This window comes from Typopeltis vanoorti, chromosome 10 (genome assembly GCF_054136105.1).
Source record: "Typopeltis vanoorti isolate ZY-2024b chromosome 10, IOZ_Tvanoo_1.0, whole genome shotgun sequence".
Classification (NCBI taxonomy): Eukaryota; Metazoa; Arthropoda; class Arachnida; order Uropygi; family Thelyphonidae; genus Typopeltis; species Typopeltis vanoorti.
In genome coordinates, this window is record NC_143558.1 from 23,928,827 (window position 1) to 23,954,169 (window position 25,343).

At 35.5% G+C, this 25,343-nt stretch overlaps 1 protein-coding gene across 1 annotated transcript in view; it reads left to right on the forward strand.

The window, feature by feature from the left end:
• The window catches only part of LOC150102230 (sodium/potassium/calcium exchanger 3-like), a 119,301-nt gene that overhangs the window by 74,937 nt on the left and 19,021 nt on the right, over positions 1–25,343 (forward strand). The window contains exons 5-11 of the mRNA XM_090398687.1: positions 4,533–4,636; positions 5,220–5,294; positions 8,867–8,946; positions 9,069–9,181; positions 16,121–16,220; positions 16,882–16,978; positions 19,506–19,597. Coding sequence (XP_090254813.1) covers positions 4,533–4,636; positions 5,220–5,294; positions 8,867–8,946; positions 9,069–9,181; positions 16,121–16,220; positions 16,882–16,978; positions 19,506–19,597 — 661 coding nt within the window. The remainder of the gene's footprint in view (positions 1–4,532; positions 4,637–5,219; positions 5,295–8,866; positions 8,947–9,068; positions 9,182–16,120; positions 16,221–16,881; positions 16,979–19,505; positions 19,598–25,343) is intronic.

Sequence of the window (25,343 nt, forward strand, 5' to 3'; positions counted from 1 at the left end):
ACCGCGTGCTACTGTTTGCATGAGTTGAAAGTGTGTGACAGCTAATTTTAGAGCGCCAGTATTGGATTACTGCGCTAAGGGAATCAGGCAAATTGTAGCTTAGATTGTTGTTCAAGTGTGAAGGGTCCAGAACTATTTCTTTTGATTCTATAATTCGTATTTCTTTCTACTTCGTTCTTTTCTGAGTCAACCAAAACCAAAACACAACCAACTGCATTTTCCTGGTGTTTATAAAGTTTTGTGCGACTGTGGTCGACTTTATTTTGGCCAGACAGATAAATCTGTTTCACTTCGTCTTGAGGAACATAGACGTGACATCTCCTACAATAGAACACGAACGAGCGCCCTTTCCAGTCATGTGCTCTTCTCCGCAAACTCTAACCTCGAAGAACGGCCACACCAAGTTGATTGGGACCGCACAACCAATTTATATATATGCAAGGATGAATTTGAAAGACGAATTATAGAATCAAAAGAAATAGTTCTGGACCCTTCACACTTGAACAACAATCTAAGCTACGATTTGCCTGATTCCCATAGCGCAGTAATCCAATACTGGCGCTCTAAAATTAGTTGTCACACACATTCAACTCATGCCAACGGTAGCACGCGGTCACCTATTGAAATATGACTGTTACTATTCTGCTTCTTTTTATTAAGCTGGAAAGTCCATGTTTTTTACCTTGTTATTTTTATGTCTTATGTTATTTCTTACTCACCTGAAGAAGTCGGAACACCGATGAAACCAGTCGTGATTTATTAAAGGTTTTTGTTATTCTTTCTCGGGTTCTACTCAGTTAAATTTTAATTTTATAAATGTATACATCCCGAGTTAATCCTAATTACAAAAATATGTATATAGTCGTAATTTATAACTTAATAATAACACAAATGAGTTTAGGAATTTTACTGTAATCCCTTCTTCCTACATTTTCTTTGATAATCATTTCGAATGTTAAGTTCCCGTATGTGCAGGATAAAACAGTATTTAAATTAGAATTCCCAATTAGAAGCGAAATATTAAGCACCTCATTACAGTAGTCAAATATCCATTATTAAGTCAGCCTGAAGGATTAATTACGATGCTGCTAGGATTCTATCACGTGATAATGTCAGAGAATATTACAGCTCTAATGACTTCGAGATTATTAGTAAGCTTTTCTTGTGATTATTCTACACCACTACAGCAAAACTCGGAGATTTTCGACAGCAGATTGGATTCATGACCAATAATATAATAATTATCACACTGTATCCATCAATAATGCAAGTATGGTGTATTCGACGTTTGTTATATATATATATATTTTTTTTTATAAGCTAGGTTTTAATCCTTTTTCCGAAGTAAGCAAACAGACAAGTATGTCAGGTTTGCGCCTGCACGTAGTGCAAGACTGAGGCAACTCTTGCAAGTAGTGCCATACCTAGGCAACTCTTGTAAGTAGTGCAATACCGAGGCAACTCGTGGTAAAGGTGGAGTAAGCTCCGATCATTTTCCTTAGTATTTTTCCCCTAATGCAAAGCACATCCCCTTTCAGAGATGTATGATGCTATGCATTAAAGGCAGGGGGCCACTACCCAGACCGGTTTCGACCTTTGTATAGGTGAAGCGGGCTCTAAAAATAAGACGATCCCGAAAGATCGCCCAACTCAGCGTTGTTCCGCCCAGTGACAGGCTCACCACATCACCGAGAAGAACTTCTCAGCATTGGCTCTACCCAGTGGCAGGCTCACCCCACCACCAAGTAGAGCCATAATCTCAGTGGTGGCCCCACTCAGAGACAGGCAAAAACCTACCTCCAAGCGGAGCTTCTCAGAGCCAGATCCACCTCGCACCGGTTTCGACCTTTATTGAGGTCTCGTTAGTGGGAGCCAGACCTAAAAATGCTAAGGTTAAAGTAATGCAGAGCTTATATGAATTTTACCTAAACAAGTTGCCACACGGTGCTTTGACCTCATTAAATAAAATCTCAGGATGAGAGTAAGATGTAGAAATTTTTTACCTTGGTTATATAGTATGTTAAAGATACCAAGCAATTTTATAAGTTAGGTTTTAATCCTTTTTCCCAAGTAATTGGGAAAAAGGATTAAAATTTTAATTTTTAATCCTTTTAAAGGATTAAAGGATTAAATAAATTTTAATCCTTTTCCCCAAGTAATTGGGAAAAGAGTTCAGCATGTGGTAATAGTTGTCTCTTGCAACTGTATCTTCAAAACGGTCCAATCAATCCTTCAGTGGGAATCGCCCCCCCCCATACAGGTACACCTGACTAGCTCAGATGTTTCTCCCATGTAATATTTGGATTGTCTAAGAAGTTTACGCAAGTAAATTCATGCTTCAATAGCATGACAAGATTCATTTTCATGTTTATATTCAATTGTGTACAAACTTTTGAGCCAGGACTAAAACGTCATTTCTCACAACGAAAACATCAGAAAAAAAAAAAAGAAAACTTTTTTCAAACTTAGTAGAAACGAACTCAACTCTATCGATGTGAATGGTGGAGATATTCTACCTATTGATTTTTACAACCAAAAGGTTGAGAAATAAAAAGGCATGGGAATATACATAAATACGCACATGTGACTGTATATAAAATCATTTGAATTCCTTTTACTAAAATGTAATTCAATATCCGTATACAAAAAAAAAAAAAAGTACAACTTTAAAAAGAGAGGAATCTAATGATGCAGACAGTTTTGATGAGTTCAATTTGTTTGCTTTTATCATTCTTCTCTTTTTCATTCAGAAAATGTCAATTATTAAAATTACTCCCATTTTATTGCAGAAATTCATTCTGAGGAACTCGGAGATCCTGCGTTAATGAACTTTTGTGGGTTCTTGTCAAAGAAGCATAAAATCTTTATTAGGGTAATAAATTAATTTACATCAATGAGAACTAATGTGATGTTCCACTCATCGATATCCTTGGAATAATAGATTATTCTGTGTGTGTGTGTGTGTGTGTGTGTGTGTGTGTGTGTGTGTGTGTGTGTGTGTGTGTGTGTGTGTGTGTGTGTGTGTGTGTGTGTGTGTGTGTGCGTGCGTGCGCGCGCGTGCGCGCAAAAACGAATAGAGAGCTAATAAGCAAATACATAAATAGCATAAATAGATATATTACACTCTGAAAACAGTTAACAGACATCGTACTTTTCACTAATTGCAGCGTCACAACCAGCTGACCAGTCTAGTAACCAGGATGTAGCCTACATACCAATCAACAATGGTCGATAAATGAAGTATTTTCAACATAAGATATTTTGCTCTTAGCTAGTTGACTATTCTAAATAAAATTTATATGTATGAGCGTTGGCAGAGTTGTGAACAGCTACCTTATAGGTGGCATCTCCGAGGCCTGATATATGACCCCCAATTTGTCTCTATCAACCGCAACATACATTATGATGCTCAGTGCCCATTTGGAGCATTGCCAGTAGACTGGATATCTACTGTGTCAACTACAGTTTCACTTGAAGTTTAGTTTATTAACTGGAACTTTTACTATTTTCGGGATATAATAGCAGATACTGACAGTCATATACGAAAATGAATGTGTCAAAATATATTATAAATAAATCGTTTCTAAATAACCTTTCAGTAAAATTATTTTTATAACGTCTGCTATTCTCATAATATTCGCATTTTATTCTTGGAAATGTAAATTTCTGATGATAGTCGACCAGTCATGCGCAAATGACGTCACTTCCCATAATTTATCACTTTTATAATTGCACTAATGGATGAACATATGCAAAACTGATGAAAATTAAAAGTGATAGATTATTATTATAGCCATATTAATTAATATGCTATACATTCAGCACTGACATCTTACAACCAATTGAATATTTAGTACTATATTTGTGCTAATATAAGTATAGCATTAATCTAATGCTGAAAACTCAACTGTATATACACATATATGTGAATAATGTTCCCACTGACATTCTATCTTCAAAAATATCTATTTTTTTGAGGACTCATTTATTAAAGATGCAATTAAGCGGTTGGAATCGAGCCAACTTTCATATATTCTCTTCCCCGTCAGTATCTGCTATTATTAGATCGTGATTTATTTCCAAATTTGGCTTAGTTCGGGTATGGGTGTGTCTTTCTTAGGACAACGATTTTTTATAAAGAAATACTTCTTAACTAAGTTTTTATTAAAGTTACATAAAATTTATTTTGATGATGGCTTATTTTGCAATGATTACTTGCTATTTCACGGAGGTTTGATTATAATTTATTATAAAGCAGCTTCTGTTATTAATAAATCAAAATACTGACTGATTATTTTTTTATTTTAAGGTTTATTTCCATGTTTGACTATAAAATATAGTTGGATTCATAATATCCCCCATCTTAATCGAGCGTAAGACATTCTAGGTTAATACAATCCTTAGGATTGTATTAATATTGGTAATAAATACTTCGTAAGTCATTGAACTAGACGAATAACAGATTTATTATATAAATAAATAAATAAATTATTTTCTTGAATATTATACTATTTTTTTCTTCTTTCTTTCAGGGGTTTTGGTAGCCAAGGGGGATGTTGGAACGGGTACAATTGTGGGATCAGCTGTATTCAATGTGCTATTCGTTATTGGAATTTGTGGCCTGTTTTCAGGGAGGGTAAGTTTACTTTCGTAATAAGTATTCGTTTGTGACCATGAATACAACAAATTAATAGTAAAATTGTTCCGAATGCTAACATAAGCTCTACCTAGAACTGTAGAAGGTTACCAACAATTCCAATCTCCTAACACGAAAATGGCACAGATTTTTTATTTGGCCTTTTGCCCTTCACTCTATTCCTGAAAACCTACATTATGATTAGTATACGGTAATTGGATCTGCAGTGAAGTTAAGGCTGAAATTTTTTTCTCACTCCATGTACTACGAGATGGTAATACGATCACGCAATATTGTTCGCATAGCGTGCTAAATGTCAATGACTTTATATCCGCATAGTTTTACAATAAGTATTCAAGAACGTGGTTGCAAATAATGAATTCCAGTTGAAAAAAAAGGAACACGCAATTGAATTTCATCCAACAAGTACAATTTCCCTGAAAAGTAATCCAATGTTTAATCAAACTCTTATGCTAAACGTTAAAACTACACACTTGTCTAAACCAGTTAACCAAGAATATGATTTTTAATGCAATATTATACGTTTAGTGAATAAAGGATCTTTTACTGTTTTCATATGTAGGTGGTGTACTTATCCTGGTGGCCCTTATTTCGAGACTCCCTCTTCTATTCCATGACCGTGATCATCCTTATAATCGTAAGTACCAAATTGAAATTCGTTCGCTAATTTTCTACTCATAAAGAGTAGATTGTTTAACGTAAAGAAACTGAGTGACATTATATAAATAGCCTAATCCTTAAATGATTACTTATAGAAAGGTTAGTAATAAACAGCAATAACATAAGAATAACATACTAACATTAGTATCGCATTACAGGGAGAAGTAAATGGAAAAAGATTATAATCTGTATTAACTAGAGCTTCCGAACACACACACACACGTCACTGTCATGCGCTGAGCCATATACCCCTAATTTACCTATAAAATAAAGTTTTTTTTAACTCTCTCTCTCTCTCTCTCTCTCTCTGTATGTGCGTGTGTGTGTGTGTGTCCTTTAAAGAGAACTCCGCAGCTGTTGGTGTATCGCGAAAAGTAATTAACTTGAACACCAAATCTCAACGAGGCAACTGTTCTTGACAAGAAGTTGGGATAGGTGATAAAAGTAGCGTGCGGAACAATAAAATCGTTCACGGTCGATTTATGGAATTTCTGAAACCTAAACAAAGGTTAAATTTGGATGCCCTTATACATAAATTATGAACCAAGATTGTTTTTACTTTACTTTTTTAATTATTGTTTTGAAGAGCTGGGAAAAATGAAAGTTTGCAGTTCGTAAATTAAAATGTTTATATTTTTTTTTCTGTTATAATTAATACATCCGCACAGAACTCATTATACGATGTACACCGCTTGGCAAAAAGTCAACGCACCCCCATGGGCAAGTAGCATCGTGCCATGTACTGAGTCACGTGTTCATATCCGGTATAAATTGAAGAAATGTGGTGCTCGTAAGTCAGTGCGACTATGTCCGGGTAAAATGGCTGAGAGAATGGAACTGGCGAAGTTTGAAAGAGGCGTTGTGATAGGATGCCATGTTGCAGGCCTATCTGTTTAGCAAATTGTTGACCGGCCATCCAAAGTCAACAATCAGTGATACCATACTGAGATGGAAGTGTAGGGAGTCAACTGCACGTGCCACCCATAATGGATGACCCACCACACTCACTGAAAGTGGGAGTAGGGTGCTACGAAGGATAATATGTAAAGACGCCATTCATCGGCCGAAACGCTGAATGCGGAGTTCCGGCATTGATTAACACGAATCTGCCCAAAGTCGTTCAGAACCTAGGCTCAAAACATGGATTTCCATGTTAGCACTGGAATATCCAAGCCCACAGTACCCGATATAACATGTAGTGTCGTCTTCAGTGGTGCAAGGAACTTGTACAGCGGGACGTTTAAGCCTGAAAAGCTGCATGGAGCAACAAATCGTGCTACACGGTCTACCGCGCAGATGAACGGGTGTGGGTGTGGCAGATGCCTAGTGAACTTCTCTAACCCCGACTATGAAGGTAGCGGTGTGACCAATGATACTGTTTTTCCTGGTTTGACCTCGAACCTCTGTTTGTGGTGCCACAAACATTGAACTCCGAGGGGTATATCTGAACATTCTGGACAATACAATACAAAGGAGACAAGTTACTGAACTAACTTGTCTCTTTCAGCAGGACAATGCACCGTGTCATAAGGCCGCTGCTGTAACTGCCTGGTTTGTGGAATCTCAACCCTATTGAACATCTGTGGGATGAACTGGAGCGTCGGAGTCAAGGGGCGTCTGCCCCACAACAGTCCAGGACCTCATTACAGGAAAAATGGCCCAAAATTCCCATTGATCGCTATCGAAGTATGCCGCATAGGATTGCTCCAGTCATCGCATGAAAGGAGATCCTACATCTTATTAAGGTGAGCACAACGGATGTTTGTTTCTCACACTATGGTGTCCATCGACTTCTTTCCAAGTAGTGTATGCTTATTGTGTTCTTTTGGGTTGTATTTCTGTTTTGGGGGATGAACAACCTAAGTTACTGCCAAAAAGAAGAATGGAAATACTAATAATAAAACTTACTGGGTTGAAAATCCCACTAAAAACCCAAAGAAAAATGGAAATACTGATAATGAAGTTAGTGGATGGGGCTGGAGTCGTGATTGTTTTGAAATTACTGATGAATTTAAGACTGTATTAAGCCTGTAAATTGCAATAGTTCTTACGGGAAATGTGCCTGTTTTACGGAATTAAAAGCCCTGTCAACCCCATATAAGACAGGCCAACTTCAGATAATAATAATAATAATAATAAAAGTTCCTCGTGTCCTAGACGAGATTGGAAACTAGGTGGGATGTAGTTGGAATTACGAATTTGCAAAGTAGCGTAGTCGTACACCATATGTCTGAGAAAGAGACTTTTGTCGAAATCTTGTGTATACAAGAGATATCTAGTGTTTTCACACTGAGAATGACATTAATCTCTCATAAGTTGTTAGAAGGTACGAGTCCCCACCCCCAGAAGAAACAAGCTAAGAACATATTAATATGAGTAATAAAATTAACATCTGTTACCCTTAGCATTCTCAAAATAATTTCATTGACTCCTGCATTGTCATGAGGAGTCATAGAAGATCTATGTCTTGGTATCCGACTTGGCATTGCGTAGCTTATTGGGGGAAAGATTTGTTGTTTGAGAACTCTAGAAGCCAACCAATAACTACGTCTGTCTTGTGTACTTGAAAATTATTGGCTCAGAAGACAACCATTAAAAATGACGTGTTATAAACTTGATATACTGCATACTTTGAACGTACATAGATATTTATTTTTCCGCCCAGTAGTTATATAATGGGTCTCCTATTTTAATTATTAATTAAATTAATTAATATAGATTAATTTGTACGAATAAAATTTATAACGTCTCTCAACTTATGAAAAAAAATGTACTCATCATTTTAAAATAGCAGTCATAGATGCGTGCTATATCTTAGTTTTCCATTCTCCTTTACCTTTACGAAATCTCTTTTATTTAATAAGATGAAAAAAAAATGTGCAAAAAGTTAACTTTCGGTTCCTAGCGTAAGACATCCGACCTCATACATAACGCTATTTTTCATTTTTATTTCATAAAATCGAGAATATTATAGATTTTGTATTTTAATGTAGGCGGCGCTAGAGTAAAAGCAAGCTGAAATTTACATGTAGTAGTATTTGCGTAAAGACGTCCATTTTATAGACGATCTTACCAACAGGATTATGCTGCTCGTAGAATTATGATTTATTTACAGTCTCTTTTTTTTTCTGATAAAGTATTTTTAAGCATACTTGTGATCCCAGACAGAAATTCAACACCGAGGGGAGTGTTTTAATATTTAACTGACAGTAATGCAATTTTGTGATATATGTTCGTGCAGTTGGGGATTATATTGTAAATGCTGCCCGTGCCAAAAGAGAGAATATAAATGTCGCTTTTTTCATATCCGCACGCAGCAGTTGTGCATTATTTATTAGAACTATATTTACTCAATAACTGTTCTCTATAACGTTCAGTCGAACATGGCCCGTGCGAACTTTATAATGTCTTACAATAATGGGATTTGTGGGATGTCTAGACGGGTAAAATTCTTACACGTCAACACATTACTGCTGATAAATGTAGTGAATAATTTAAGACATTTAGAAGAAAGATGCCATGTTTATGAAACGTTACTATTAATTGCAGATTATTTATGACAGCGAGGTGACGTGGTATGAAGCGCTCATTATGATGATTGTGTATAGTATGTATATCCTGTTGATGAAGTAAGTATTGCTATGTCTTTATCGATGTTTGTGGTTTGTTTATTTGTTTTTAATAAGACATTTTAATAATTGTTGGGTGTTATTTTCGTCACTCTCTTCCTAACGGGCATTTTATTTTTCAGATTTAATCGTGAAGTTCATATGTTTATGGGTCGTATCTTCAGAATAGAAGAAGAGCCTCCCGCAGGACTTGGGATTCTAAATCAGGGCGATAAAAAATGTTACAGCTCGTACGGTATGTTAATGAGTCTAAAAATAAATAACAAATAAATCAGTTAACGCCTTTTATTCCCTTATAGGGAGACGGCAAAGCCGTTTTATCCCTAATTTTTGGAGACTGTGTGGACAATTCAATCATCACCGACAGCCAATCAGAGATGACTAACCCAAGCACTATCACTAATTAATTATAAGAACAACTGATGAAGAGACTGGCAAACAAGTGCTGCCATCTCGTGGTTCTGAACACGATATTCTATTGTCTGAAATAGTGTGAGTTCTACAGTCGATTTTCTTGAGTTTACATGACGAACCCAGAGTGTGTGTCAGGAAGAAAAAATCCGGTTAGTCCATCTCTGGCACAGACTAACCAGAGATGGACTAACTCGGGAACCAGTCGAAGAAAGGCTGAGAAAAAGTTGCTCTAGTCCCGACTAAAATTGAACTTAAGTTTATCATCGAGTGCCTTAGCACAGATGGCCACTATCAGTGTAGAAGAAGTTTCTAAGTGATGATTCCAGATGAATGCTTGGCATCAAATACCAGAGGAGTGTTTGGAGTGAAAAATCGCGTTTTAGTTTTTATTGAAAAGCAAACAAAAAAATAATAAAATAAAATCTTGATTTATTTTTGGTCCATTTTAAGGAAACTGGGGAATGAGTCGCTGGGAATATTTTTGGAATCCTGTCAGTTACACAAGGAATCAAATGATGCTACTCTAAATGATCAGATATTTAAGATTAGTCAGAAGTATCTTTCAGTTCTACTTATTTCTATTGAAGACTTCTTGAAAGTACTGCTGAAGCTACAGATGAAGATCAGTTAGCAGATCATCCATCTCAGAGGACTCTTTTATATAGCATTGAACTGGTTTGGAGTCATAAAGATTATGCTGATAGACATTCAATCTAATTGCGCTGTGTTAAGCCGATTAAAATGGATGCAGCGGCATTTCAGTGATGTTGACAGTAAATGGGTTGAAGCAATGAATTGTGATGATGATTATCTAGAATATACATACTGGGAAGTACTTTTCAATACATTTTACAAGAGAATATTGAAGTTACCCCTTTACCTCTTACTTTCCATATATACTTCTCTAGAGAAGATTTTAAGGTGGTATAGGAATATATGTAATAGAATTTCTCATTAGATGGCATTTTTCGCAAAGTGAATGCAGGTAGAATCAACTGAGTACACAGAATTATTCATTTTATAAGAATCTGAAAATAATATATTTTAACGTGTAAGTTTAAACATTCTTGGAATCACAAGGTAGACTTTTCGCCTCGTTACTTATCCTTTTAACTCCTTCAATATTTGAATGAATACGGATTCATATAAGTAGAGAAATGAATGATAGTTCCCTGCTTAAGTAATAGATAGCAGTGGGCTTTATTTTTTTAGGGGAAATACTAGGTAGTGTTGTTCTTTACTTCAAAAAATTATACTTCAAACATATAAAACTAATTCGGTCTTTTGTAAAATCACACCGAGCAAAAAAAAAAAAAAAAAACATCGGCTAATATGAAGACAGCCATCCATGCTGCAGCGGAATTCCAACTGATAACCTTAGTTGGAGAGTGGAGACTTCATCCGCTTAGTCTACCAAGTCAGCAGATGCATTTCAAAAGTAACATTCTACAAGAATGTTACTCCGAGCCCCCTTTTACGAGTCTTATAATTATTATCATACTTTCATAATAATATGTGAAAGTTTAAATCGTAGGTCATATTTTTTCCTTCCTTGCCTACTGTTGAAAGTTTGAAATGCCACATTATGCACTGTCTGGTAATTACTTCCCTTTTTATTACTATATTTTTAATATGTCCGTTATCAATCCTCTGTTCTTGGAGTAACCATCCAACTGCATCCTGATTAATCCAGGACGCACTCTTCAGAAGTTTTAATAATAGATTTATAGATGAGTTATGCAGCGCATTCGAGAAAGAATGGTAGCAAAAGTTATGAATATTAATTAACTTAATATTATTAAGATAACAGTCTTTTGTTGTCTTTGAAATTTAATAATGAATCCCTTTCGCTCTAAAACTTGTAAGGTCATTGATACAATTGGGTGTGTGCTTGTATGTTTTCGTTGACAACTTTTCACATATTAGAATGATACTGCAGTTCAAACTACTTCGGACAGCTTATCAAGAGACATCTTTCCGATTGCAAATGTAATCCTTCGTCGTAAGTCAAAAACATCGCCCATGCGTGTTTTTCTATAAACGATGTCTGCTCTTGACTAAAAAAAAGACATCTTCGTGTTAAGTAAGGACTTATCGTAGGCACAACTGACCTTGCTCTTCTCAGATCACTGACAGGGAAGTAAATATCCCAGAGAAGTGCACATCCTCTTCTTTTTTGACGGCTATCTCAGCGCATTTATTAGTTATATAATCGCCGCATATGATACTACATCATGCATAGCTTTTGCACCAATTATATAAGAAATAAGTATGTATAAGATGGCATAACTCTATTGAACAATTGTAACAAGCGAATTGCGTTTTTTCTGACATAATTTTTTTTTGCATTGGGAGAAGATTGTGAACAACGACATATGCTTTGTAGTATAAGATCTTTAGCTTCTTTGAGATTCATACTTTTTAAGGAAGTTAAGACTTTTAAAGGTCATTAAATGCATGCATCATTACTCTGAATATAAACATAGTAAACAACCTTGTAGCTGACGACACTGCGCATAAATCGTTTCGTGAGTCGCTTCTTCAGAGAGCGTAAACGAATATTATCACGGGAAATACAAAAATGCTTTACATCAGTCTGATAACCTTGCATTCTTAATATGTATATTACGGATTTACATCAAGAATAAACGCATCTAATATCTTGATGACAGAAAATAACTTGCAGATTACGTAGCCAAAACCACTTCGTTAATAACGTGTTCTTCAACAACATAATTCCAACCTCTGACTGTTATTTTTAGAAATGATTTCATGCGAATGTAAATCACTATAGAACAAAACGTGACTGTAAAAAGTTCGACATTTCTGTCGAAAGATAAAAATAACCTTTACCAGGAAATGTCATTACGGTAATGTGCTACTCATTTCCCTTTTGAGTGATGTCAAGTATTCTTCCTTGCCTTTAGACCGAGGTTTCATCACATTTTATCCATGACTATATTATTCCTGCTATACCCTCAAAGCGCTTCTCTTTAAGTAATTTTTTGTCTCACTTTTTGTCCCACAAATAAGTCACACTTTGATACGTACTTCTCATATCTCTGTACAGGTCCTATCGTAATTTGATCTACTTAAGCTTATTGGTTCAATACGTAGTCATTCTCAAATGCAGTCGAATTGTAACACTACGTCTCTCTAGGGAACGTACTAGTTTCCATATGCGAACAATATCATTAGTATTCTTCATTTACTCCTTGCGTGTTAGGCCCAGCGACCTGTTACTGTCAAGTAACATGGCTTCATATTAACTTAATGAATGCGCTGACAGGACAGTTAATCCAATCTGCATAGTCTAATATGTCTGCCAACTGCGTCTATTCTCGGTCAGTATTTTTTTTTTTATCTGTTGAATGAAAAACTTAAGTTACTGGAACAATTCTGCCAAATGGGTATAACACAGTCTAAATCGCTTCAATCGAAAATCCTTTATAAAGTTATTTACATTCTAGAACCGGATTCGAACCCAGCTTTTTTTTCCGGACGTACGGCATCATCAATAGCAAATGAGTTTTGGAACCTCTTACTATTAGTGTATCTGGAAAAAATCTCAAACGGTTAGTGAGGAGTTGATTAGTATTATTACAACACATCTCAGATTATTAGCACGTGTATAGTTCGCCCACCGATTTGAGGTCCCTCGAAACTACTGCGCATGTCAGAAAAAGGAGAATCCATTCCGATAATAGGGTAATCAGTCTGTCTGCTGGGATGTAATAATAAACAAACTGAGTTTGTTTATTATTACAGGTCGGAAAATTTAGCTTTTCTTTTACGAACATTGCTGTTTTTAAAGTGTAACTATTTTGCTTGTATAACAGTTGGAAAAATGTACGTAGAGTGTTAATACGTGCAAATACTGCGTTCTACATAAAACAATGTCACTTCGCTCCATGATAAGTTTCCTTTTATTCTGGGACTTTTTAAAACAAAATCCGATTTCATGAAGTATTTTCCTTAAAGTTTCTCTTTTCCAAGAAAAATTAATTTTTTCTTTAAGCACAGGAATCAATTTCGGAACAGTTGGCACTCTTTTCTCGACCACGTAAAATTCGTGAATAGTTCTTCTTATAACGTCTACATCAAAATCATTCAAAGCTACGGTTTCGATGGTTTTCTTTCTCTGGCGCTTTTTTTTAGGAGATTTAAATTTTGGCTTACCTTCACCTTTTGATTCCCTACGAATTCTTTTAGCAGTCGACCCCGATACGCCCGCAATTGCACTTGCACGTTTTATGACTTGAGAAAGGGGAACAAGAAGACGGCCTTCTGACGATTCTTTTTCTCAGAATGTCAGCACATTATTCAATATTCTTTTGCAAGAGCTACTGAAACGTGTAACAACAGAACTTGTTGACTGTACTGGATCCATCATATACAAATTAATAATAAAAAAATAATGCAAAAAGAGAACAACAAAAATCAAGCTAGTACTAGTACAGCGACAGACAAGAAAGCACGTGATTTCGCATGTTGGCGACCAATTCGTACATCCTTCATTTCTTTCTCCCCTTCAGCATGAATCGACTATTCTTGGCACAAAGCCAAGAAGTGACCTAGAAGTGGTGGGCGAACTATAATATCTCTAAGTTTATCTGAACCGTATTCCTAAAGGCTATAAGCTTATAGGACTTTTTTTTTTAGATTAGCAAGCTCAATGTATTAAACATGTGCGACAAGCTTGGAACATTCACTTTCAATCATGCTTATTGGAATACTGTTTAATCGAATCCACAGCAACTGGTTTACGAGTGAAGACAATATTCAGTCTGCTAACGAGATCGGCAATTGTGAATCGTTCCGAAGGTCTTTCTTCTGTTCTGCAATCGTAAAACCCCAAGTTTCAGTGAAGAAAAATTCTGTTATCTCCTTAGGGAAAGGCTAACACCCTTTTATTGATTTTTTTCTTCCTAGATGGAATTTCAACCTGGTCTTTTCAATCAATGTAAAGATACTGTTCTGACTGTTAAGACAATAAGATCATTTACTGCCATTTATTACATTAATATCATTAGCATTTTAAATTAAGAATATAATTAAGAATTAAAAACGTTTTATCAACTTAGTTGGTCGATGTCTGGTAATTTCGAAACCCAGTCTTTTGTCAACTGAGTGACACGTACAATAATTACTGCGCCATAAGAATGCTTTTCATACAAATTTCTAAGGTACAATTAAATCACATGGGCATGTCTCACCTCACTTAAAAAAAAAAAAAAAAAGGTAGAAGAAGTCACTGGTGAATGACTGATCAAGAGAATAATAAGGAAGGAATATTTTCTATTCAGCATTTTACTTTAAACAGAGCAGAAAAAAAAAAGATTATTTTTTTTTCAGCATCACTGGCATGCACGCGCGCACCGATATTCCCATTTCCGGTAGAAAGAGTTTCGATGGATAAAAGAAATCTATACCTTTCGTCGAGTCAAAAGAAGGATGAAATTCTAAAAAAATGCTGCCGAGACAGATTTTTCTGCCACTGTGAAGAATATTTCATATTTATAAGAATTTAAAGCAAAGAGAAATGCGAAACAGTGTCTGTTTAAATTTAATAAATATTGCGGCGCGAATGCGTGATGGCAAAATAAGTCTCAGTTTAAGAAAAATATGCTCGTCTAAAAATAGAAACTGAAAGTTGTCACTACTGTCTAAATCGTAAAAAAAAAAAAAAAAAAAAAAAAAAAATGGTCAAAAATGTGCTTTGGGATTATCTTGAAAATATGTGATTATAGTACTGGTTTTATTTTGAGAAATCGTGCTGTGTTCGTTTAAAATAAACGCTTTTCTATTTATATACGTGTCACATAGGATTTTTGTTCTGGCACACGAAACAGAAAGTGAAGGAGTCTTCTGTAAGGCATTCATCTCCTTCTAAAATTCAGAAATAAAAATGTTTCAAATGTGAAACAAAGTATGAGTTTTGAACTCATAAAATCAATAAAGTTCCTGCTCGTTAAAAATTGGCTTGAGATTTATCCAGTGAATAATATTTTAATTAAATATCTTGGAAACTTAGAAAATGAATGCAATATTTGAAATGCAGTTATTATGTCAGATTTTAATTTTTCTGTTTAGATATGATAGGACAAGACATCAAAACAAATTAATATCTAGCAAACGTACCTATTTCTCTTTTCCATTATTTTTAATCGTTTCATGAAGATCCTGATAACGGCTGGACTTTAAAACAACTAGGTAAAATTAGTGAAATGAATTTAGCGCGGAACGGCGTTTTTTATGAACTAAATACTACTGATACTCTGAATATGTTTGAGATTATCTGGAAAAGCAACTTTGTCAAAAACTTTCTCTTCCTGTGAGCAAACAGGGAAAAAAACTTCAGCATAACTTGGGATAAGATTACAGCAGACATCTGTCGCCATCTCGTGATCCTAAACCCCAACAAGTATATTAATGTATGAAAAGTGTGGGTTTTAAGATTTACCAAAATGTAAGTGGTGAAATGAAATCTACCAAATGGCATTTAACCTGTGACTTCCTCTTTGCAATGCAGTGAAAGACTTAATTTATTCTTTAAGTGAAACAATTTCAGGATTTGGGAATATAATGGTAAAAAAAATATAAAAATGTAATAAAAACAATTACACCTATTAATTTAAAATGTCATTAATACTGAATAAGGACTGTTAGAATTAATATTTGTTTGGCTTAAAATTGAATTGAGTTAGCCAAAAGTGATTACGTAAGGAAATAAAAATACATTTTTTTTTTTTTTATCCAGTTCCATTTAACAACGAGATCGATGAATTAGCTGAGATGCCAGTTACAGCACGTTACCATGCTTTGCCACCAGACGAAAGCATACGTGATCACAAACACCGGTAATATAATATAAATTTCCTTGTGCAAAAATATTCTAACTCATAAAATGAGTATAGAAATGCAGGCAGTCCCTGACTTGCGTAAATTCGGACTTACGTAAATGATCCCGAAAGGACAATAAAATCTCGACTTATAAAAATGTTGCTTGCCTCGCGTACGTTACTCGCACACCACTAACAGCCATCATCCACAAACTGGACAATTAAGTCAAAGCAGACAATTTCCAGTTTGTGAAACGTAACCCTTGCGTAAATCGGGGACTACCTGTATAATATAAAAGCATTTTGAAAACTAATTCTTCGAAACTCATAAAATGTACGAAAATTGTTTGATGTTAACCTTTTTTTTTTGTTAACCTTTATAAATGCAGTTTTATTATTCACATCCGATTTTTAAATGTAAATAATATTTTTAAAATTACGTATTATTAAAATAATAACTAATGTAATAAAAATGGTTATTTGAATAAAACAACTCTGTTAAACTCTTATTTCATATGAAATTTTAAAATGACATTTAACTTTTTAATGTCAAGAGTGATTCATTTTTATTTGAACGAAATCATCAGTTATAGATTAGCAACTTTAGTTTTTATTTTGTTTTCATGCTACGACTGTACTAAAAATTATATTTATGTATACATACAGTATTTTGTTGCAGAATATCTCTCTTTGAGGCTGCCTTAATGATGATGATGACACGTCACTTCCGCCCTAAAACCCGATTCTGGTCAGCATGTAAAAGATTAATATTAGAGGTAGGTATCGACTCAAAAGCGCCCCCTGTGTTATATTCTTGAAAAATTCTTATCTTAAAAAAAATCGTAATTTTACTCCTCAACAATCGTTTCTATTATACTGAGTTTCATAAAAAAAGTAATCGATTATCGATCAGAAAATCAATGGTGTACGCTCACAAACCTCTGAAATTGGCGCAGGGACAAATAAAAATAATCGATGGATAAATTTACTTCATTTATGAAATTAAAAATACAGAAATGGAGTCGCTTTTTTTGCGGGAACAATAATTGAATCTGAAATCGATAGAAGAAACATAAAAGCCTGAAGCGTCTCACTCGTCAGTCACGTGCACTTCAATATTTGCATTATTCAGATCAGGCTCCGATGCGCATTCTTTGACACCGAAATGTAAAAAAGGAGAAACGCAGTAGCGTAATCCAACTGAAAGAGCATTTTTAAGTGAAATCGTAAACAGATTTCTCGCAAGACGTGAAAAGGATGTTTCAAGAAAGATTCCTGTGACAGATCAGAAATGAAAGCAATGTGTGTGTGTGTGTGTGTGTGTGTGTGTGTGTGTGTGTGTGTGTGTGTGTGTGTGTGTGTGTGTGTGTGTGTGTGTGTGTGTGTGTGTGTGTGTGTGTGTGTGTGTGTGTGTTGAGAGAGAGAGAGAGAGTATCTGATTAGAGTTGGAAAAGATAATAGTAAAATAAGAATTAGAAAAGGCAGAATATATTGAAACTTCTTGAATGAAAATCCAGTCCACAGCGCAGTAGCAAGAAGAACAAACAAGAATCCCAACCATCCTGAACTCGTAAATTATTAAGTTGGAAACACTAGTTCAAGTCTAGTCATAGTTTACATCAATGAGGTTTATTGCAAATGAGTAATGTCGTTTAACATTCTTTTGATCAGATAAATTAAAAATTAAAAGGCTACGTTCTGCAATTAGGTAGCCATCTTTCTCTCTCTGGTGGTTCACTACATCTCATGATGGACTGCTTCGCCACTAATGTAGGAGTGCCTCCGGACTATGTCCTATCACCTATTTATTTCTCCTGCATGTAAATGATCTACTCTAAATCGTCACTAATCCTATTCATAGGTTTGTAGATGATTATACTCTTCATTCATGCCACTCACACAGTGCTAAGACAACCCAAACTTCGTGATCATATACAACCGGTGTCATAAACATTGATCTGCGTACTATTCTTCAATGGGGGAGAGGTCAACCAGGTCACCTTCAATGCCACCAAAATGCAGTCGTGCCTTTTCTCTTAAAGAATAGATCTCAGCAATTTCCTTTACCCTCAGCAATATCATCAGACAGGATCGGATCTCTCTGCTTGGACTATCTCCAGTCTCTCTTGGCATAGACACACTACATTAGTAGCTTCCTCAGCATCCAAAAAACGAGGCATTCTCTTTCGTTCGTTCAAGAAGCTAAATAGGTCCATCAATCTCTTAATTGTATACAAATCCCAAATAAGTCCCTCTTTAGAATAATGTGCTCATATGTTTATGATGGTGAGCCTAAAACTTCCCTAAATATTCGACGCTGTCCAGAGGAGAACAATTCAGCTCATAGATTAGCCTTTTGTTATATATTTCACTTCAACTTCTATCTCACAAACGCAATTTTTCGGTATTATGTCTATTCTACAGGAAAGAAAAAAAAAAACCTCCCACCGTTGCATGAGACTGGCTAGCTCGCCTCTAGTTCAGTCTGCCAGTAATGGCGATTGTATTATGCAACAAGTCCGCATTGTTGCATCTGCGCCCAGCATTCCTTAGTGCAGCTGCAAAGAATTCTTAAACACGCTACAACCTGCGACTGTTAAAAAAAAAAAATAGAAATAGACCGTCAACATACTGTAGGAGGAAACAGAAGTTAATGTTAGGAGGATCGCAAAACCTGATAGATCACTGCTGACAGCTAGAGCTTCTTGTCAATTGAAATTTGTTGTGAGACATAAAATCGCACCGCTGCCATTACAAAGAACGACACTGGAGATTATCACAGCACGTGAATAGCTGCTGGACTTAATGACCCATCAGACAAACTCTCTCTGTAAGATAAGATACCATTCCCGCACGTCTGTTTAAAAGCCCAGGCTGGAACAAAGAGAGAATGCAATGGACTTTATAGTAATGGCCAAAGAGTACAGTGTAAGAAATAACTCTAGTGATAGGCACATGTGTATGACGTATGCCACTGGTCGATGAAATTGGTCAGAAATATAGAAAAGGATTTTGATGTAGTCTTTCTTAATTTAGCTCTCAAGTAATCTCGATTTCTTTTTAAAAAAAAAATGTGATTATTTTACTTTGTTGCAGTATAATTACAAACTACACGACTCTCTCTCTTTCTTGTTTTCGTCAAGCACCTCTCTCTTTAAACGCGAACTGTCTCCCAGTTATTCACATCATAAACACAGCATACATAAACATCAGCTTTTTAAAATGCAGCACAATTACTCCTCACACAATCTTACAACGGAACGCTGAAAACTTGTTTCTTTTTTTTTTTCCTTTTCTCCATAGCAACAGCGACTAAGGAACGCTCCCCAGAATTTACAAACACAGATCTCCTTGGATACCACCGAGGGACCAAGATGGAGAAGCAAGAGCATTAGGTAGGTTATGATATGTTACTATTTTTAGACCCTAATCACGTCAGGTAGCTGATTTGTGCAGGGAGCAACGCACATGGTTGCTGTAACCTTGCAATGTCGTGCAGGTACCGCAGTGATATGTAATCACATAAACCCGGGATCTCTTGCCTCGGACGAGAGATCTGAAACCAGTGAACGTATCTGCACAGTTCCTTTTCCTTTTCTTCCAGAAAGGCAATATTTTTTTCCTGTTTGCGATTCGGTACAGAAAACTTAAAGCAGGTCCAGGAATCTGGGTATGGTAAGTGATATCGAACTGGCCAATCAGTCGGTAGTAAACATAATGACGTCTGGCCAATCTGAGTGATGCAATTTCAGAAGAATAGCACTTATGATAAAATGGATCTAGGATACGCGGAATTAATGCGGGTCCTGTGAGGAAACTAAGTCGTATCTGGAACATTTCTTATGGGAAATCATGTTGTAACTTAAAATCACTTTCTATAAGGACGAATAATCTCCAGTTGCTCTGTTATCATGAAACAAACAACATACGATAGCTTGAGTCTACATTTCGTTAAAATTCGGCGCATTGTATTATATTATAGTCAATCTAGGTTTTCTTCATCTATTATATTCATTCTTACTTAGTTTTCTGTGAACTTTTTCTTTCTTTGTTCCTTTTTTTTTAATTGAGTATATTTCACACCTTTTTTTTTCTGTCGTTCTCTCCTTTAATTATAAATTAAACTTTTCGCTTTTCCATATATTGCTGTATTAAATTATAAATAAAAGTAGTTACGTGTGGGTAGAAAGTCACATAAAAATTACTATATGCTGTTTTTTGATAAAGTGTAATCACCTAAATCCGAACTAAAGTGCCGATCTTTCCGTGTACTCCACAAACAGAAACGTAATATGATAAAAAGAGTATTATCTCGTTAAAAATACTAACGAAGGTTGCTGGAGATGATGCATTGGTATTGTTGTTTAGAGAATGAAAAATTATCGACAACGCATGACAAGAACTTGCAAATATCAGCAGGACTTTTTTGATCTTCGAAACGTGATCAACTTATTACGAGTTTACTATTTTGTTTTCTTTTATGCGAAAATGTAGTTCATATTATTGCTAATATTAACTACATATCGCAAACTGAATACAAATAGTGATCAATGGTTAAAAGTTTCATTTATTACGTTAAAAAAAATTAATCTGGTCATTCCGTGCATTTCTTGAAAGGCAGACTACGATCTTTGCTTTTTGTTAGGATAGTTCATAAATAATAGCGCAATACACCAACTGCAAATAAGTAGCTTAAATACACTGAACAGTTGAATGAAAAATCTGGCTTGATCATAAATCTCTGTTCCATTTCTTCCACGTTGCAGCAGCGGTGCCAAGGATGGCAACAGCAGTATAATCGAAGTATCCATCATGCAAGTGACAACAGTAACACCTGCACAATCGATCTCCTTATAATTGATCTCTGAATGCCACTGATGCCAGCCAGGTAGGTACGTCTCTTCACGAAAAGAGTTCATCCCACCTGTTAAGGAAGGACTGCTGCCAGCCGATGACGAGGATCACAGGAAACAAATCATCTGAAAATTGCCAAAAGGCATAAGGATGACTTTGCATTCTTGTTGTTCACTGGCTTTCTCAGCCCCAGTTTCAATCCAATGAAGCATACTACTCCTTTGGGTATGTTTCTTTTAAAATCATCTTGGTGTGTGATAGTTTTAATTTTGGTCTTCAGTTTTGATAATTAAAAAAAATGTACAACCATAAGCACGCGCTGCTTTTAAAGTTATGCAGTTCAATTGTTTCAGATCTAAAAATATTCCCAATTTAGAAGCTTGGTGATTTTCACGAGTTAGGAAGTACTCCTGCTTTGATTTCCTCTTAATTTTAATATTTTAGATAACTGAAGTTGTAGTAAGGATCCGTTTTTGCTAACGTATTTCCATCCATCCTCTCAGTGTTTTTCGAAACATAAAAGAGGTCCAATTGCTATACTGATGTTATCATAACAATAATTGTAAAAATATACCCGCAAATTTCATTCCCAGTATAAAGTTTGAAAATAATTACCGTATATAAGTTGGCAGTTTATGGCAGTAACGTTTCGAATAAAATCAACGTAAATTATTGTAATACGTTCGGAATTGAGATAAAGGTAACGGAGGCTAGTATATTGTCTGTTACCTGTGTATTATTCTGCCGGTTTTCAGGGATATAAATGCGAAATTTCGACAGGAAAAATTCCCCCACCCACCCACCCACCCACCCATATAAGGCCACGTAATTCCCCTCACTGAAGTTTTTTCGATTTCGATTCATAATGAAATCACTACGGAATATTGCATATGGACGTATCACAGTCAACTTCACTGAAGAGTTTAGCAGGACAGTACTTGAGCACACTGAAATTGCTTGCATCATCGTACCACGATGTAATATTTCTGAAACTCATTCCATTCTCACCAGATCCTATTCTGCGACATCTGTTTTTTTCTCAAAAATAAAAAAAAAAAATCATAAAATATTCATTCCTGAATAGTCTACGCCAGTTGCGGATTACACGTCTGGGGACCCATGGCGGTAAAATTTACTGGGCTCCTAAAGAGTGTTTATATAAGTATATGCTACAAAGAGAACTAGGGCTTCAGTATAACAAACTTAAACACATACAACAGGTAGAACCTAGAAAAGCTTAAAAAAATAAAATAAAATAAATAAATAATTTCTACATTTAGAAAATATTCTCGCAGTTGTAATAACAACTGCGAGAATCACTCGAAAATACATAAACATTAATAATAAAAAAAATCATTATACTCATCCACGATAGTAATGATCTATAGGTTTGCAACCTTCCTGGGTTTGAGCTATAAAAAAAATTCTTTAACATAGGGAGGTGAATATGAATGATTTTTTATGTGTGAGACTCTTCGTCTACTGGATGGTAGTCTTCACTTTCTCGTGTTTGTTACGGTAGAAAACTCACACAGGCCACTATATCCACGCAAACTTGCACCAATCCTAGTAAATCATGCCCATGCTTAATGTTCTTCAAATGATTGATGACACCAAGATTTACATGAAATCAAATCAACCTTCATGGCAAACGGTTTCAGCGAAGTAGCCTTTATTAACAAAGCTTTCAAGAACTCTATTCTTGCATCTTCTGTTCAAGAAGAAATTAATATTCTGCTGTTCGATATTAAAGGAATATCTCGTGAGAATTTAAAGCCTCTCAACATTTATGTAGCATTTCGTCCTGTCAGAAAAATCTCCACCTTCCTTTCTTCACCCAGATTCCGCAAGCTTAATTTTACGGCCGTCTAACAAAACCCTTGCTCATACGGCGTATCTTATTTTGGACTGGACGATCTGTCTCTGTCTGTTGTGACGAACATAAATTTTATATAACGTATCACAAGCTCAGACAATTACTACTGAACATGCACTCTCTACTAAGCACAGTCCTGTGGAAAATCTCAAACAAGAGTAGAATCCTTATGGAACGTCTTTGTAAGGAAACTTTGAGACGTTATTACACTGTCCAAACATAAATATATCTGATAGCTTACGTTCATCTCCCTTATGGAAGATAGTACTTTTTTTCCTAATTTTTATTTATTTTTTTAAATTAGGTATTTAGTAACCGGCTGTTACTTTCTAAATCTATTCTAGTAACCCTTTTTAGAATCTATCTGTTAGTTTATACTATCTTTCATTTTTAGCGCACTGAAGACGCCCTTGATATACAAGCGAAACTTTTACCATAAATTTTTTTTTTTTTTTAAATCGTAAGAGTTATCCGTTCTTGAATTTCTATAATCATAAAAAAAGCATCCTTCAATGTTGTTTCAAGAGCTTATTTGCGTTGGACAAAACGCAAAAATGCCGAGAAGATGACCCTATTGCGAGTAAACAGTAAGTAATTTTATTGCAGAACGGGAAAAAAAAAATCATTCCATGAAGTTTTTTTGGTCGGCCTTGGACATCTATTTCTCCGATTTTCTCTCGGTAGTTCAAATCCTATATTTTCAAGACCAATCCTTGGAGCGTGAAAAATCAGGAGAACCATAATCATCTAAAGACGTTCTTTCGTTACTATAGCAACCGTTTCCTGGGAGCATTGCTAAGTAGCTGATCTGACCTTAAAAGCGCCTTTTCCAAGACTAGCTAAATCATTTTAAAACTACCATTTGCGATCAGCTAATGTGTTGACTTTGCTCTCTGCATACTTCGGAAAACTGCACCATTGCACATATTTCCACTTCAACGTGGCAAAGATCCCATGAAGTTTTATATAAACACTTTATGTTTATGAGAGTTTCAACAGAAAGCTTATGATAAGAATGCTTGCAACAGATTTCTGAGTAGGTGTATTTTCCTCCGTTTATTTCGATGATTTTATTACGAAACGAAAAATTAAAATCTCTCATATGGTTGATTATTCCTAAATATATATTTCTTGTGTGTAAATCGCGTGTGTGTTGAGCTTCCGAGAGTGAACAACCCTTGCCTAGACACGATTAAACCTTAGGTCTTTCTGCTAACTAAAGGGCTTCGTAGAAACCGCCTTCGTCAAATCAATATTTCAATAGAAAACACCATTTCAATAATAACGAAATCGAACTAAGAAATCGAAGACTCCGAAGAATATTTTCGACGAATTTAAAGCGCTACCTAGCATATCAGAGCGATCGGTCTATTAGGCGGATAATAATGCTCATTTGCTGCAACTCAGCGCACCCAACGGACGAAACTCGGTAGGGAATCTTAAACTGAACCCACCAAACTCCGTTCCATTAATTTTAACTGGAATTCTTAATTGAACGCTATTAAATTGCCGCCAGAGAGAGGTCATTCGTGTTACAAGTGATTCTCAAAATAGTTCTACAAGTAGTTCAAATCCCTTAACTGTGTAGAATGTGTTGGGGTTTATAATTTCGGCAATTAAGCTCCGTTCTTAGCTCAAAAAGTTTTCCTATCCCCATGCGAGTCCCCCTTTTTCAAAACACACATAAATAATAACAGTCGAATATACTTATCGCGAATATACTTAGATGTGAGTTTCGCTTAGTATTTGTAGAAACAGTGCGATATTTACATCCCATTGTTTCTACAAATTGAAACATCGCTTCTAAAATATGAAGGAATTTATTTTAAGAGTAAATATAAGTAATTTTACTTGAAACCTAGAAATTATAATGTCTATCTATCTGAAAATTATCTGTTATAATCAGAAACAAAATATTACAGAATGTGAATTGAATATCTAATCTGGCCAGTTAATATCCTTCTGAGATGAAAGTTCCAGAGGTTTCAACACTCCTGCTATGGTTACGTTAACGGTGACAAAAATGAGAATCTTTTTGAGAGATAATTCAGACATCCTAATCACAAAGCAGAGTGTTCATTTATGCTTATGTACTAGTTTAACACATCATGACGCTATCTCAGGTGATCAATGATATCGATCTTCTGGGCAATATACGTATATATCCCAGTTGATCTTTTACCGGTCAGTTGATCTTTTGTGTTTTATTTTCGGAGAAGGAACTTCAGCATCTCTCTCTCTCTATTACTTCACGGTGAGTTATATTCCTCAAGCATACTATAAAAGAATACACGGAACCTGCTAGTAAACCATCTGCTCTGTCAGGTGGTATCAAGAGGATGATCCAATAATGGCAGGAGGGGCGGCACAAAAGTAATATTTCCTATTTTCTTAAGAAGTTCAACAATGCT